At 42.6% G+C, this 16,103-nt stretch overlaps 1 protein-coding gene across 1 annotated transcript; it reads right to left on the bottom strand.

Annotated features, from left to right (window-relative positions):
- Nucleotides 1-228: 228 nt before the first annotated feature.
- On the bottom strand, nucleotides 229-1,200 carry LOC138664969 (olfactory receptor 6F1-like). The gene has a single exon (XM_069752103.1). It carries the CDS (start codon nucleotides 1,198-1,200, stop codon nucleotides 229-231), a length of 972 nt encoding a protein of 323 aa, XP_069608204.1.
- Between the last annotated feature and the right edge of the window lie 14,903 nt (nucleotides 1,201-16,103).

A 16,103-nucleotide genomic window follows, 5' to 3' on the forward strand; every position in this document is an offset into this window, starting at 1 on the left:
TCAAGGCATTTATTTATGCATTTTATAAGCATTTCCTTCCCAAAAAGTATCACAGCTGTCTTGGCAAACATCAAGAATTGTAGGTGAGCATTATCCAGTGCTTGAAAGTCTCTAAGCAGAAGAATAGACAGAATTCTGGCAAGAGACTACATTATAGATGTCCTCTCCCATTGTGATTTAGGCCATTCCCAGCACTGTTTTCATAAAAAAATGTGATCAATGTATTTTTTAATCAAGGCATACATTGTTAATAGATTTACATAACTTTTGCCGTGTCCTCTTCATGGCCTTCTTGAATTCTTTGTTTCTAAGACTGTATATAAGGGGATTTAGAAGTGGAGTAATAACAGAGTAAAACAAAGATATGATTTTGTCTTTGTCTGAGAAGTATGAGGCTGCCGGGCGTATATACATGAAGATAACAGTTCCATAGAATATTATGACCACTGTAAGGTGGGCTGCACATGTGGAGAAGGCTTTCTGGCGGCCATGACTGGATGTAATTTGGAGTATAGTTTTAATTATGTAAGAATAGGAGATAGTTATGAATATCAATGAGGAAAGCACAACTACCCAAGCGAATGAAAAGAAAACTGTTTCACTGATTGATGTGTCAGAACAGGAAAGTTTTACCAAAGGAATAAAATCACAGAAGAAATGATCAATGAGATTGGGTCCACAGAAATTCAGCAAGGCAGTAGGGATTGTCAAGGTCCAACCAGTAAAGAAGCCACTCATCCAGGAGCCAATGGCTAAGTAAAGGCAAATCTGACTGTTCATCATTGTTGCATATTGTAAAGGGAAACAGATTGCAAGATAGCGGTCATAAGCCATAACAGTTAGTAAAAAGAATTCTGTAGGGCCTACAGAGAAAACAAAACAAAGTTGGGTGAGACAACCAGAATGTGAAATGACCTTGTTTTGTGTGATCAGATAGCTAAGTGTTTTAGGAATGACAGCGGTGGAGCACCAGGTATCCAGTACTGCAAAGTTACTAAGGAAGAAATACATAGGGGTATGAAGATGAGTATTTAGGCTGACCACTGTGATTATGAGAACATTAGCAAGCACTGTTAGGATGTAAAGGACCAAAAACACTGAAAAATAAAACAGCTGCATATCATAAGTGCCAGGAAATCCCACAAGAATGAAGAATGCGACTTCTGTATTATTCCAGTGAAAGACAGCATTTTCATCCATCTGTAAAAAGAACAGTGTGATAGTTTAGATACCATCTCTATTAAGAACACTTTTCTTGTGGAAACTTGGCCACATAATTCCCGTTGCAGTCATTCGTATAAAGAAGATCAACCACCATGTTTTTGCTACCCATCTGAGAGTAACGTATAGTAAGGCCAGAGACATCGATTCTAGAGCTATGACGCTGGGATATTGTTGTAGCTCTGGAATACATCTCGATAATAAGCTTCTCATATGCATTGTTCGATAGTCATGAGCTCTAGATTTACCCACCCCCTAACACTGATCTTTCTGGCTATCCACTGTGTAGGCTAAGGCTATGTGAACACGTTAAGTTTCTTTTGCGTTTTTTCGCGCTAAAAAGCTATAAACGCTAAAAATGCTATAAAAACTCATTAAAAACGCATACATTATGCATTCTATCATTTTTCCTGGGCACCGGTGCTCAGGAAGGATATAATGGAACTAGAGAGAGTACAAAGGAGGGCAACAAAATTAATAAAGGGGATGGGAAAACTACAATACCCAGATAGATTAGCGAAATTAGGATTATTTAGTCTAGAAAAAAGACGACTGAGGGGCGATCTAATAACCATGTATAAGTATATAAGGGGACAATACAAATATCTCGCTGAGGATCTGTTTATACCAAGGAAGGTGACGGGCACAAGGGGGCATTCTTTGCGTCTGGAGGAGAGAAGGTTTTTCCACCAACATAGAAGAGGATTCTTTACTGTTAGGGCAGTGAGAATCTGGAATTGCTTGCCTGAGGAGGTGGTGATGGCGAACTCAGTCGAGGGGTTCAGGAGAGGCCTGGATGTCTTCCTGGAGCAGAACAATATTGTATCATACAATTATTAGGTTCTGTAGAAGGACGTAGATCTGGGGATTTATTATGATGGAATATAGGCTGAACTGGATGGACAAATGTCTTTTTTCGGCCTTACTATGTTACTATATATTTAGAATGCATTCTGCATGTTTTGTGCACATGGATGCGTTTTTTTCCGCAAAAAAAACGCATCGCGGTAAAAAAATGAGCATGTCCTTTATTTTTGCGGATTTTCTGCATTTTTCCCGCAATTCTATGCATTTGGGAAAAAACGCACAAAAAACCCACAAAAAACACGTCAAAAACACGTAAAAAAAACGCATGCGGATTTCTGGCAGAAGTGTCCGGTTTTTGTCAGGAAAATTTCTGCAAGAACTCCTGACGTGTGCACATAGCCTAAAAGCTGTGAATCAAAGGTGCATGTGAGGGTTTAAAGGGACACTGTCAAGATTGCCTTGCGCAGGCGTGTACTACGGAGGACAGAGAATGAACTTCAATCCAATATTGCAGCCAGAATGCAGCCAGCGGGTAAGGAAAGGGTGAATCAAACACCCAAAAACCCCGCCTCCATGGCTGAAGATTGTTCCCTCCAAATTCAGGTGACAGTGTCCCTTTAAGTGAACTAAAACAAAACATGACTGAAAGAAAGAAGAAGGAACCACACCAATGCAGCAGCAGGTCCCCATGATAAAGGCGGGGGCTGCACAGGTGCAAAATACTAATAAAACAACCACTTGCTAACCCACCAAACTGGCGTGGCTGGGTAATGTGGGGTGTCTGGCCTGGGGGTGCACATATGGCATTCGCAATGTGTTGAACAACTGCAACAGTAACAAATATAATGTAAGTGTAGCATTTTGTGAATAAAACAGATATTCCATTGATAGTAGGAAAGCGAGGAGTTGCCTGTAGCAGCAGCACCAGGCAGTGATCAGTGATATCTTGTACCTGGCATTTGTCCTCCTGCATTTGAATTACACTTTACATATTTTTTCTTCATGCACTGAAAGCAGAGCATCCAAATGAAAATAGAAGCAGAAAAGCCCAGGTAAAGATAAAATAACAACCTCTATTAATTGTGCAAAAACACATATATAATAAAATAAATGAAAATCATGAATGGAGTATAGGACACATATATCCCTTTAGCCCAGGAACCAGGTAATCAAAAAAATTGTGCACTGAAGTTTAGAATATCGATATAAACAGAGGACCAAGTGGAACAAAGTCCATCCACATTGTGGATGAAGGTAAAAGGTAAGTATACGTGATAGTAATGTCATATAGTGATGAAAAAATATAAATAGGGCACATCTATATATATAAGAGGCATCGTGATTACTCGCTAATCCCGCCCCCTGCACAGTAGCTCCTCCCCCCACCACATCACCACACACAATCCCGCCTCCACCCCATTACCACACACAATCCCGCCCCCACCCCATTACCACACACAATCCCGCCCCCACCACATCACCACATACAATCCCTCCCCCACTACATCACCACACACAATCCTGCCCCCCCACCACATCACCACACACATTACCACACGAGGCTCCGTCCTCACACATTACCACATGAGGCTCCGTCCCCGCACATTACCACATGAGGCTCCGTCCCCGCACATTACCACACGAGGTTCCGTCCTCACACATTACCACGCGAGGCTCTGTCCCCACACATTACCACACGAGGCTCCGTCCCCACACATTACCACACGAGGCTCCGTCCTCACACATTACCACATGAGGCTCTGTCCCCACACATTACCACACGAGGCTCTGTCCCCACACATTACCACATGAGGCTCCGTCCCCACTCATTACCACACGAGGCTCCATCCCCACACATTACCACACGAGGCTCCGTCCCCACACATTACCACACGAGGCTCCGTCCACACACATTACCACACGAGGCTCCGTCCCCACACATTACCACACGAGGCTCCGTCCCCATACATTACCACACGAGGCTCCGTCCTCACACATTACCACATGAGGCTCTGTCCCCACACATTACCACACGAGGCTCTGTCCCCACACAATACCACATGAGGCTCCGTCCCTGCACATTACCACACAAGGCTCCGTCCCCACACATTACCACACGAGGTTCCGTCCTCACACATTACCACACGAGGCTCCATCCCCACACATTACCACACGAGGCTCCGTCCTCACACATTACCACATGAGGCTCTTTCCCCACACATTACCACACGAGGCACTGTTCCCACACATTACCACATGAGGCTCCGTCCCCACACATTACCACACGAGGCTCCGTCCTCACACATTACCACACGAGGCTCCATCCCCACACATTACCACACGAGGCTCCGCCCCACACATTACTACACGAGGTTCCGTCCCCACACATTACCACACGAGGATCCGTCCACACACATTACCACAGGAGGCTCCGTCCCCGCACATTACCACACGAGGCTCCGTCCTCACACATGTGATTGTATTTACAGAGAAATTTTAACTTAATTTACGTTTCGTTATGAAATTTGTTTAGATGCTGGAATTAATAAAATACGCACATCTTACTGAATCCAGTTTGTTTTTGATTTTACACTGTGAATAAAATGTATTATTAGTATTATTCAGATTTTTAATGATTATTATTGTTATTAACTTCATTTTAAATAAATTTACCACCTGCGTAAGCACTATTGAATGTTGTCATTATTTACTTTAGTTTAATCACCAACAGCGTTAATTAGATAGCAATGAGCGTGCCGAGCGTTAGCTGGCTGGAAACAGCTAGTAATAAATAAAGAAGCAATAGCAGCTTGTAAAAACCTGAGAGGAATGGGACCCCCTGGAAGAAACTAATGTAAAATGCTTGTTGGGGTTCTGTTCCCTTTTCTCCCAAATCTTTTGAAGCTATTATTGCTTTTTTAATTTATTGTTATGTGTCCTATTTATATTATTTTGTCACCTTAAGAAATCACGTATACTTACTCTCATCCACATTATGGATGGACTTTGGTTCACTTGGCCTTCTGTTTATACATATATTCTAAACTTCAGTGCATACTATATTTAGTGTTTTATTACCTGGGTCCTAGGCAGAAGTGATATCTTTGTCCTATACTCTCCTTCCGATTTTAACTTATTTTATCATTTATGTATTTTTGGACAATAAGTAAAGGTTGTAATTTTATTTTTGCTTGAGTTTTTACATGGATGTTCTGGTTATTCAAAGTGCCCCAAATTTTTTTGCACTTTTTTTCATACAATGAAAGCAGTAGCAAGCCAGCATAATATTTTTAAAAAGAAAAAAAAAACTAAAATCAGTGACACTCTTGGGCAGTGTGCTTACCTATCCCAAATGACTGACCTAATATTTTGTGAATAGGGAAGTAATTGTTCTTTAAATAAAAAAAAAGAAAATCCCCCAAAATCCAGACATTTACCTGTGACTGTCTATTTTTCTTAATATCAATGCACACCACAACAATAGGGGACCCTGTAGGAGGTGCTGACTCTTTAGACATGTACAGTACCTCGCTAGTCTTTTTTCTTATTACAACAATTTGGGAAAGTGGTTTAATTTTGTTAGGCAAGTAGAATATATGTAAAACTAGAATATATATATATATATATATATATATATATATATATATATATATATATATATACTAGATGGTTGCCCGATTCTAACGCATCGGATGTTCTAGAATATGCATGTCCACGTAGTATATTGCCCAGTCACATAGTATATTGCACAGCCACGTAGTATATTGCCCAGTCACGTAGTATATTGCCCAGTCACATAGTATATTGCCCAGTCATGTAGTATATTGCCCAGTCACGTAGTATATTGCCCAGTCACTTAGTATATTGCCCAGTCACGTAGTATATTGCCCAGCCACGTAGTATATTGCCCAGCCACGTAGTATATTGCCCACCCACGTAGTATATTGCCCAGTCACGTAGTATATTGCCCAGTCACGTAGTATATTGCCCAGCCACGTAGTATATTGCCCAGTCACTTAGTATATTGCCCAGTCACGTAGTATATTGCACAGCCATGTAGTATATTGCCCAGTCACGTAGTATATTGCCCAGTCACGTAGTATATTGCACAGCCATGTAGTATATTGCCCAGTCACATAGTATATTGCCCAGTCACGTAGTATATTGCCCAGCCACGTAGTATATTGCCCCGTCACGTAGTATATTGCCCCGTCACGTAGTATATTGCCCAGTCACGTAGTATATTGCCCAGTCATGTAGTATATTGCCCAGCCATGTAGTATATTGCCCAGTCATGTAGTATATTGCCCAGCCACGTAGTATATTGCCCAGTCACTTAGTATATTGCCCAGTCACGTAGTATATTGCCCAGTCACGTAGTATATTGCCCAGCGACGTAGTATATTGCCCAGCGACGTAGTATATTTCCCAGCAAAGTAGTATATTGCCCTGTTACGTAGTATATTGCCCAGTCACGTAGTATATTGCCCAGTCCCGTAGTATATTGGCCAGTCACGTAGTATATTGCCCAGACACGTAGGTATACAGTTAGGGTTAGAAATATTTGGACAGTGACACAAGTTTTGTTATTTTAGCTGTTTACAAAAACATGTTCAGAAATACAATTATATATATAATATGGGCTGAAAGTGCACACTCCCAGCTGCAATATGATAGTTTCCACATCCAAATCGGAGAAAGGGTTTAGGAATCATAGCTCTGTAATGCATAGTGTCCTCTTTTTCAAGGGACCAAAAGTAATTGGACAATGGACTCTAAGGGCTGCAATTAACTCTGAAGGCGTCTCCCTCGTTAACCTGTAATCAATGAAGTAGTTAAAAGGTCAGGGGTGGATTCCAGGTGTGTGGTTCTGCATTTGGAAGCTGTTGCTGTGAGCAGACAACATGCAGTCAAAGGAACTCTCAATTGAGGTGAAGCAGAACATCCTGAGGCTGAAAAAAAAGAAAAAATCCATCAGAGAGATAGCAGACATGCTTGGAGTAGCAAAATCAACAGTTGGGTACATTCTGAGAAAAAAGGAATTGACTGGTGAGCTTGGGAACTCAAAAAGGCCTGGGCGTCCACGGATGACAACAGTGGTGGATGATCGCCGCATACTTAATTTGGTGAAGAAGAACCCGTTCACAACATCAACTGAAGTCCAGAACACTCTCAGTGAAGTAGGTGTATCTGTCTCAAAGTCAACAGTAAAGAGAAGACTCCATGACAGTAAATACAAAGGGTTCACATCTAGATGCAAACCATTCATCAATACCAAAAATAGGCCAGAGTTAAATTTGCAGAAAAACACCTCAAGAAGCCAGCTCAGTTCTGGAAAAGTATTCTATGGACAGATGAGACAAAGATCAACCTGTACCAAAATGATGGGAAGAAAAAAGTTTGGAGAAGAAAGGGAACGGCACATGATCCAAGGCACACCACATCCTCTGTAAAACATGGTGGAGGCAACGTGATGGCATGGGCATGCATGGCTTTCAATGGCACTGGGTCACTTGTGTTTATTGATGACATAAGAGCAGACAAGAGTAGCCGGATGAATTCTGAAGTGTACCGGGATATACTTTCAGCCCAGATTCAGCCAAATGCTGCAAAGTTGATTGGACGGCGCTTCATAGTACAGATGGACAATGACCCCAAGCATACAGCCAAAGCTACCCAGGAGTTCATGAGTGCCAAAAAGTGGCACATTCTGCAATGGCCAAGTCAATCTCCAGATCTAAACCCAATTGAGCATGCATTTCACTTGCTCAAATCCAGACTTAAGACGGAAAGACCCACAAACAAGCAAGACCTGAAGACTGCAGCTGTAAAGGCCTGGCAAAGCATTAAGAAGGAGGAAACCCAGCGTTTGGTGATGTCCATGGGTTCCAGACTTAAGGCAGTGATTGCCTCCAAAGGATTTGCAACAAAATATTGAAAATAAAAATATTTTGTTTGGGTTATGTTTATTTGTCCAATTACTTTTGACCTCCTAAAATGTGGAGTGTTTGTAAAGAAATGTGTACAATTCCTACATTTTCTATCAGATATTTTTGTTCAACCCTTCAAATTAAACGTTACAATCTGCACTTGAATTCTGTTGTAGAGGTTTCATTTCAAATCCAATGTGGTGGCATGCAGAGCCCAACTCGCGAACATTGTGTCACTGTCCAATTATTTCTGACCCTAACTGTATAACACTGCCCACACAGTATTTAGCAGTGTGTGCACCATATCCCTGTTAACCCCTTCCCGACCTTTGACGCATACGCTGCGTCATGAAAGTCGGTGCCATTCCGACCCATGACGCAGCATATGCGTCATGGAAAGATCGCGTCCCTGCAGGCCGGGTGAAAGGGTTAACTCCCATTTCACCCAATCTGCAGGGACAGGGGGAGTGGTAGTTTAGCCCAGGGGGGGTGGCTTCACCCCCTCGTGGCTACGATCGCTCTGATTGGCTGTTGAAAGTGAAACTGCCAATCAGAGCGATTTGTAATATTTCACCTAAAAAAATGGTGAAATATTACAATCCAGCCATGGCCGATGCTGCAATATCATCGGCCATGGCTGGACACACTAATGTGCACCCACCCCACCCCTCCGATCGCCCCCCCAGCCCCCCGATCTGTGGTCCGCTCCCCTCGGTCCTGTGCTCCGCTCCCCCGTCCTCCTGCCCGCTCCTCCCGTGCTCCAATCACACCCCCCCGTGCTCCAAACAAACCCCCCCGCACTCCGATCCCACCCCCCGCACAGCGATCCCACCCCCACACAGCGATCCCCCCCGTGCTCCGATCCACCCGCCCGCACAGCGATCCCCCACTCTGTGCTCCAATCCACCCCCCCGTGTTCCGATCCACCCCCCGTGCTCCGACGCCCCCCCCACGTGCCCTGATCTCCCCCCTTATACTTACCTGGCCTCCCGGGGACCGTCCGTCTTCTTTCCTGGGCGCCGCCATCTTCCAAAATGGCGGGCGCATGTGCAGTGCGCCCGCCGAATCTGCCGGCCGGCAGATTCGTTCCAGAGTGAATTTTGATCACTGAGATAGGTTATATCTCAGTGATCAAAATAAAAAAAAAAGTAAATGACCCCCCCCCTTTGTCACCCCCATAGGTAGGGACAATAAAAAAAATATTTTATTTTTTTTTCCCACTAAGGTTGGGGTAAGAACTAGGGTTAGGGGTAGGGTTAGGGGTAGGGTTAGGGGTAGGGTTAGGGGTAGGGTTAGGGTTAGGGTTAGGGGTAGGGTTAGGGGTAGGGTTAGGGGTAGGGTTAGGGTTAGGGGTAGGGTTAGGGGTAGGGTTAGGGGTAGGGGTAGGGTTAGGAATGTGCACACATATTCTGGTCCTCTGCGGATTTTTCCGCTGCGGATTTGATAAATCCGCAGTGCTAAACCGCTGCGGATTCATGGCGGATTTACCATGTTTTTTCTGCGCATTTCAATGCGGTTTTACAACAGCGATTTTCTATTTGAGCAGTTGTAAAACCGCTGCGGAATCCGCAGAAAGAAGTGACATGCTGCGGAATGTAAACCGCTGCGTTTCCGTGCAGTTTTTCTGCAGCATGTGTACAGCGATTTTTGTTTTCCATAGGTTTGCATTGAACTGTAAACTCATGGGAAACTGCTGTGGATCCGCAGCATTTTCCGCAGCGTGTGCACATACCATTAGAATTAGGCTATGTGCACACGGTGCGGATTTGGCTGCGGATCCGCAGCAGTGTTCCATCAGGTTTACAGTACCATGTAAACATATGGAAAGCAAAATCCGCTGTGCCCATGGTGCGGAAAATACCGCGCGGGAACGCTGCGTTGTATTTTCCGCAGCATGTCAATTCTTTGTGCGGATTCCGCAGCGTTTTACACCTGTTCCTCAATAGGAATCCGCAGGTGAAATCCGGACAAAAAACACTGGCAATCCGCGGTAAATCCGCAGATAAAACGCAGTGCCTTTTACCCGCGGATTTTTCAAAAATGGTGCTGAAAAATCTCATACGAATCCGCAACGTTGGCCCATAGCCTTAGGGCTAGGGTTGGGTTGGAATTAGGGTTGTGGTTAGGGTGAGGGGTGTGTTGGGGTTACGGGTGTGTTGGGGTTAGGGTTGTGATTAGGGTTACGGCTACAGTTGGGATAAGGGTTAGGGGTGTGTTGGAGTTAGAATTGAGGGGTTTCCACTGTTTAGGCACATCAGGGGTCTCCAAACGCAACATGGCGCCACCATTGATTCCAGCCAATCTTGTATTCAAAAAGTCAAATGGTGCTCCCTCACTTCCGAGCCCCGACGTGCACCCAAACAGTGGTTTACCCCCACATATGGGGTACCAGCATACTCAGGACAAACTGCGCAACAATTACTGGGGTCCAATTTCTCCTGTTACCCTTGTGAAAATAAAGAAATGCTTGCTAAAACATCATTTTTGAGGAAAGAAAAATGATTTTTTATTTTCACGGCTCTGCGTTGTAAACGTCTGTGAAGCACTTGGGGGTTCAAAGTGCTCACCACATATCTAGATAAGTTCCTTGGGGGGTCTAGTTTCCAAAATGGGGTCACTTGTGGGGGGTTTCTACTGTTTAGGCACATCAGGGGCTCTGCAAACGCAACGTGACGCCCGCAGAGCATTCCATCAAAGTCTGCATTTCAAAACGTCACTACTTCAATTCCGAGCCCCGGCATGTGCCCAAACAGTAGTTTACCCCCACATATGGGGTATCACCGTACTCAGGAGAAACTGGACAACAAATATTGGGGTCAAATTTCTCCTGTTACCCTTGGGAAAATAAAAAATTCTGGGCTAAATAATTATTTTTGAGGAAAGAAAACGTATTTATTATTTTCACGGCTCTGCATTATAAACTTCTATGAAGCACTTGGGGGTTCAAAGTGCTCACCACACATCTAGATAAGTTCCTTTCGGGGTCTAGTTTCCAAAATGGGGTCACTTGTGGGGGGTTTCTACTGTTAAGCCACATCAGGGGCTCTGCAAACGCAACGTGACGCCCACAGAGCATTCCATCAAAGTCTGCATTTCAAAATGTCACTACTTCACTTCCGAGCCCCGGCATGTGCCCAAACAGTGGTTTACCCCCAAATATGGGGTATCAGCGTACTCAGGAGAAACTGGACAACAACTTTTGGGGTCAAATTTCTCCTGTTACCCTTTGTAAAATAAAAAATTGCAGGCTAAAAGATCATTTTTGGGAAAATAATTTTTTTTTTTTATTTTCATGGCTCTGCGTTATAAACTTCTGTGAAGCACTTGGGGGTTCAAAGTCCTCACCACACATCTAGATTAGTTCCTTTGGGGGTCTAGTTTCCAAAATGGGGTCATTTCTGGGGGATCTCCAATGTTTAGGCACACAGGGGCTCTCCAAACGTGACATGGTGTCCTCTAATGATTGGAGCTAATTTTCCATTTAAAAAGCCAAATGGCGTGCCATCCCTTCCGAGCCCTGCCGTGCGCCCAAACAGTGGTTTACCCCCACATATGGGGTATCAGCGTACACAGGACAAACTGGACAACAATATTTGGGTCCAATTTCTCCTATTATCCTTGGCAAAATAGGAAATTCCAGGCTAAAAAATCATTTTTGAGGAAAGAAAAATTATTTTTTATTTTCATGGCTCTGCGTTATAAACTTCTGTGAAGCACCTGGGGGTTTAAAGTGCTCAATATGCATCTAGATAAGTTCCTTGGGGGGTCTAGTTTCCAAAATGGGGTCACTTGTGGGGGAGCTCCAATGCATAGGCACACAGGGGCTCTCCAAACGTGACATGGTGTCCGCTAACAATTGGAGCTAATTTTCCATTCAAAAAGTCAAATGGCGCGCCTTCCCTTCCGAGCCCTGCCGTGTGCCCAAACAGTGGTTTACCCCCACATATGAGGTATCGGCGTACTCGGGAGAAATTGCCCAACAAATTTTATGATCCATTTTATCCTACTGCCCATGTGAAAATGAAAAAATTGAGGCGAAAAGAATTTTTTTGTGAAAAAAAAGTACTTTTTCATTTTTACAGATCAATTTGTGAAGCACCTGAGGGTTTAAAGTGCTCACTAGGCATCTAAATAAGTTCCTTGGGGGGTCTAGTTTCCACAATGGGGTCACTTGTGGGGGAGCGCCAATGTTTAGGCACACAGGAGCTCTCCAAACGCGACATGGTGTCCGCTAACGATGGAAATAATTTTTCATTCAAAAAGTCAAATGGCGCTCCTTCCCTTCCGAGCCTTACCATGTGCCCAAACAGTGGTTTACCCCCACATATGAGGTATCGGCGTACTCAGGAGAAATTGGCCAACACATTTTAGGATCTATTTTATCCTGTTGCCCATGTGAAAATGAAAAAATTGAGGCTAAAAAATTTTTTTGTGAAAAAAAAGTACTTTTTCATTTTTACGGATCAATTTGTGAAGCATCTGGGGGTTCAAAGTGCTCACTATGCATCTAGATAAGTTCCTTGGGGCGTCTAGTTTCCAAAATGGGGTCACTTGTGGGGGAGCTCCAATTTTTAGGCACACGGGGGCTCTCCAAACGTGACATGGTGTCCGCTAAAGAGTGCAGCCAATTTTTGATTCAAAAAGTCAATTGGCGCTCCTTCCCTTCCAAGCCCTGCCGTGCGCACAAACAGTGGTTTACCCCCACATATGAGGTATCAGCGTACTCAGGACAAATTGGACAACAACTTTCGTGGTTCAGTTTCTCCTTTTACCATTGGGAAAATAAAAAAATTGTTGCTAAAAGATAATTTTTGTGACTAAAAAGTTAAATGTTCATTTTTTCCTTCCATGTTGCTTCTGCTGCTGTGAAGCAGCTGAAGGGTTAATAAACTTCTTGAATGTGGTTTTGAGTACCTTGAGGGGTGCAGTTTTTAGAATGGTGTCACTTTTGGGTATTTTCAGCCATATAGACCCCTCAAACTGACTTCAAATGTGAGGTGGTCCCTAAAAAAAATGGTTTTGTAAATTTCGTTGTAAAAATGACAAATCGCTGGTCAAATTTTAACCCTTATAACTTCCTAACAAAAAAAAATTTTGTTTCCAAAATTGTGCTGATGTAAAGTAAACATGTGGGAAATGTTATTTATTAACTATTTTGTGTCACATATCTCTCTGGTTTAACAGAATAAAAATTCAAAATGTGAAAATTGCGAAATTTTCAAAATTTTCGCCAAATTTCCGTTTTTATCACAAATAAACGCAGAATTTATTGACCTAAATTTACCACTAACATGAAGCCCAATATGTCACGAAAAAACAATCTCAGAACCGCTAGGATCCGTTGAAGCGTTCCTGAGTTATTACCTCATAAAGGGACACTGGTCAGAATTGCAAAAAACGGCAAGGTCTTTAAGGTCAAAATAGGCTGGGTCATGAAGGGGTTAAAAAAATAATTAAAATAAAAAATAGTTATATACTCACCCCTGGGATCCAGCGAAGCTGTGCGATGCGGCCGCCATCTTCCGTTCCCAGGATGCATTGCGAAATTACCCAGATGACTTAGCGGTCTCGCGAGACCGCTAGGTATTCTGGGTAAGTTTGCAATGCATCTCTGACTGCGCCGCGGGGAGTATGGAGTGGGGAGTATGGAGCGGGCGCCGGGGACACTGACTGCGGGGAGTATGGAGCGGCCATTTTCTTCCGGTCTGTGCCTGTCGCTGATTGGTCGTGGCTGTTTTGCTGCGACCAATCAGCGACTTGGATTTCCAGGACAGACAGAGGCCGCGACCAATGAATATCTGTGACAGACAGACAGTCAGAAGGACAGACGGAAGTGACCCTTAGACAATTATATAGTAGATATGCATTTAAATGTTGACATTTATCTCAGCATATCTGTTTTTGCCTTTTTGCCACTTGTTTTATTAATTCAATTTGACAACTGCACAAGTTCGGGCTATCCTGTGGCCTTCCCTCATATTTTTCTTTCTGTGCCTGTACCTATCCACCTCACATTTATTGTTAAGTGCTTTTTGGCAAATGTTAAATAATTGAGGTTATAATATTGTCAAAAATTAATTATAGTGTAATACAAAATGTATAGTAAAAGAAATAGTGGCAGTACCAAAATATCCAGTATGCCAGGGTGAATTGCAGGAGTCTGGAAAAATAAGAGTCAAAACTGTAAATATTGAGTCATTATATAAACTTGATGTAATTCTCAATAAAAGTTTTAAAAGTTATGAAAAGTTTATAATTGTACTTCAGTAAACATAGAAACGTCTGATTAAAAGATCTAACAACAGAGAAGCAGCAACCTTTCTGAAATCTGCAATTTATGTCAGTCTCCAAATTTTGGGGAAAAGAGAGAAAAAGAGAGAAAGAAAGAAAGAAAGAAAGAGAAAAGAAAAATAATAATTGCAGTTCATAATAATAATGATGTGGGAAGCAAGGGGTTGCTTGTTATAAATGGACACAGATAAGGGTTCTATAAGGTGCCAGTCACACTGGTACATGTAGTGCATCTTGCCAGCTTACAACCTATTAGTGACATCCATAATATTTAATCTGGCAAGCTGTCCAGCACTATGTAAGTGCACCTCACTATGTAGTTTGGGTGGGGAGAAAATATTGCATCTGCTGTTGTGGGGTGCACTTACATAGTGCTGGACACACTGCCTGATCTAATAGTATGGGTTGTGACCAACAGGCTATAAGGTGGCATGGTTCACTACACATATCAGTGTGACTGGAACGTTATGCAAGTCTTATCTGTGTGCATTTATAATGCTAAGTATCTCCCCTTCACATGGATGATAGATCCAGGTATGTGAGTGGCTGGTCATCAGTATTTTACGCTTGTGTTACCTCTGACTTACATCATTGAGGCCTGTCAGCATTTTGCAGTACACTGGTCTCGTGATCAGATATTGGTAAATATGTTCTCTTTCTTTCAGTGATAAATTACTATAATACCTCGTATTTTCACATGCATCCATTACGTGGTTATTTGGTTTGGAGATAGATGCGATACAAGCATGTACCATATGAGGCAGGACTTTTGTGCTTTTTTCTTTTTTCTTCTATTGAGATTTGCCCAAGGTATTTAATTTGCCTACAGCCTGCAGTGATCCTCAACCTACTGAACCGCCGCACAACCAGCTCTACCCTCTCCTAGTGTGTCCTGACCCATCCCCTGCAGACTGTGAGCCCTCGCGGGCAGGGTCCTCCCTCCTTATGTACTTGTGTGCCTTGTTTTTTGCTCATATTTAATTTATTTGTCTATATTTGCCCCCTTTTCATATGTAAAGTAGAATAAATGGCGTTATAAATGAACAATAATAATAATCATTTTTCATTTTCCCAAATACTGAAGTGGTGACAGATTTCCTTTAAATTGGTTCTGAAGGGATATAATATTGATGAATTATTCTTTATATAGAATGTAAAAATGAAAGTGGTCCTACAATGTACAAAAATTGGAGGTTTACCTTATGCTGATTCAGTCACTGACATAGAGACGGTGTAGTGCACAACAAAACCTATGAGTGGATTCTCATTTAACTCTCATCTTATATCTTATCTTTGCTTTGCCTCTGTAGATCTAATTAAACCAGAAGAGTTAACTTGGGGATACATAGCAAATCCCATATGCATTCATGTGAAACTAATTTTTTTTAAGCACTCATAAAATCTTATTACTATGTGCTTTGCAAAGAAAGATTGTAATGGCCTAAATATGTTATTTTTTACTCTAACAATACTGTCTAACAATTTAATAAAAAAATCACAGACTCAGAATTTACTGTATGTAATCCCGGAAAAGTAAAGCCTGATCAGTGGTTCTCCCTAAAATCAAAATACACAATCCATATCCAAAGAAAAACACTTTTTAATGTACCTGCAAAAGAAGAGAAATGGATGTTTGCGACCAAAAGAAGCAGGAGGATGAGGAGGCATCCATACCGCTGAAGAAATGCTACCAGACTCTCACACAGGACAACTGTCAGCGGTTACAAAGACTGATATGCGCCTTCACCCCTTTAAGTGCGTCCTGGTTAACCATGATCTCTAATTACTGTATGCATATTGTTGTATAGCCCTGTGAATGTTATTTATAGGTGATACATGTATTTATTTAAAGTA

Source organism: Ranitomeya imitator, chromosome 1, assembly GCF_032444005.1.
Source record: "Ranitomeya imitator isolate aRanImi1 chromosome 1, aRanImi1.pri, whole genome shotgun sequence".
Lineage (NCBI taxonomy): Eukaryota > Metazoa > Chordata > Amphibia > Anura > Dendrobatidae > Ranitomeya > Ranitomeya imitator.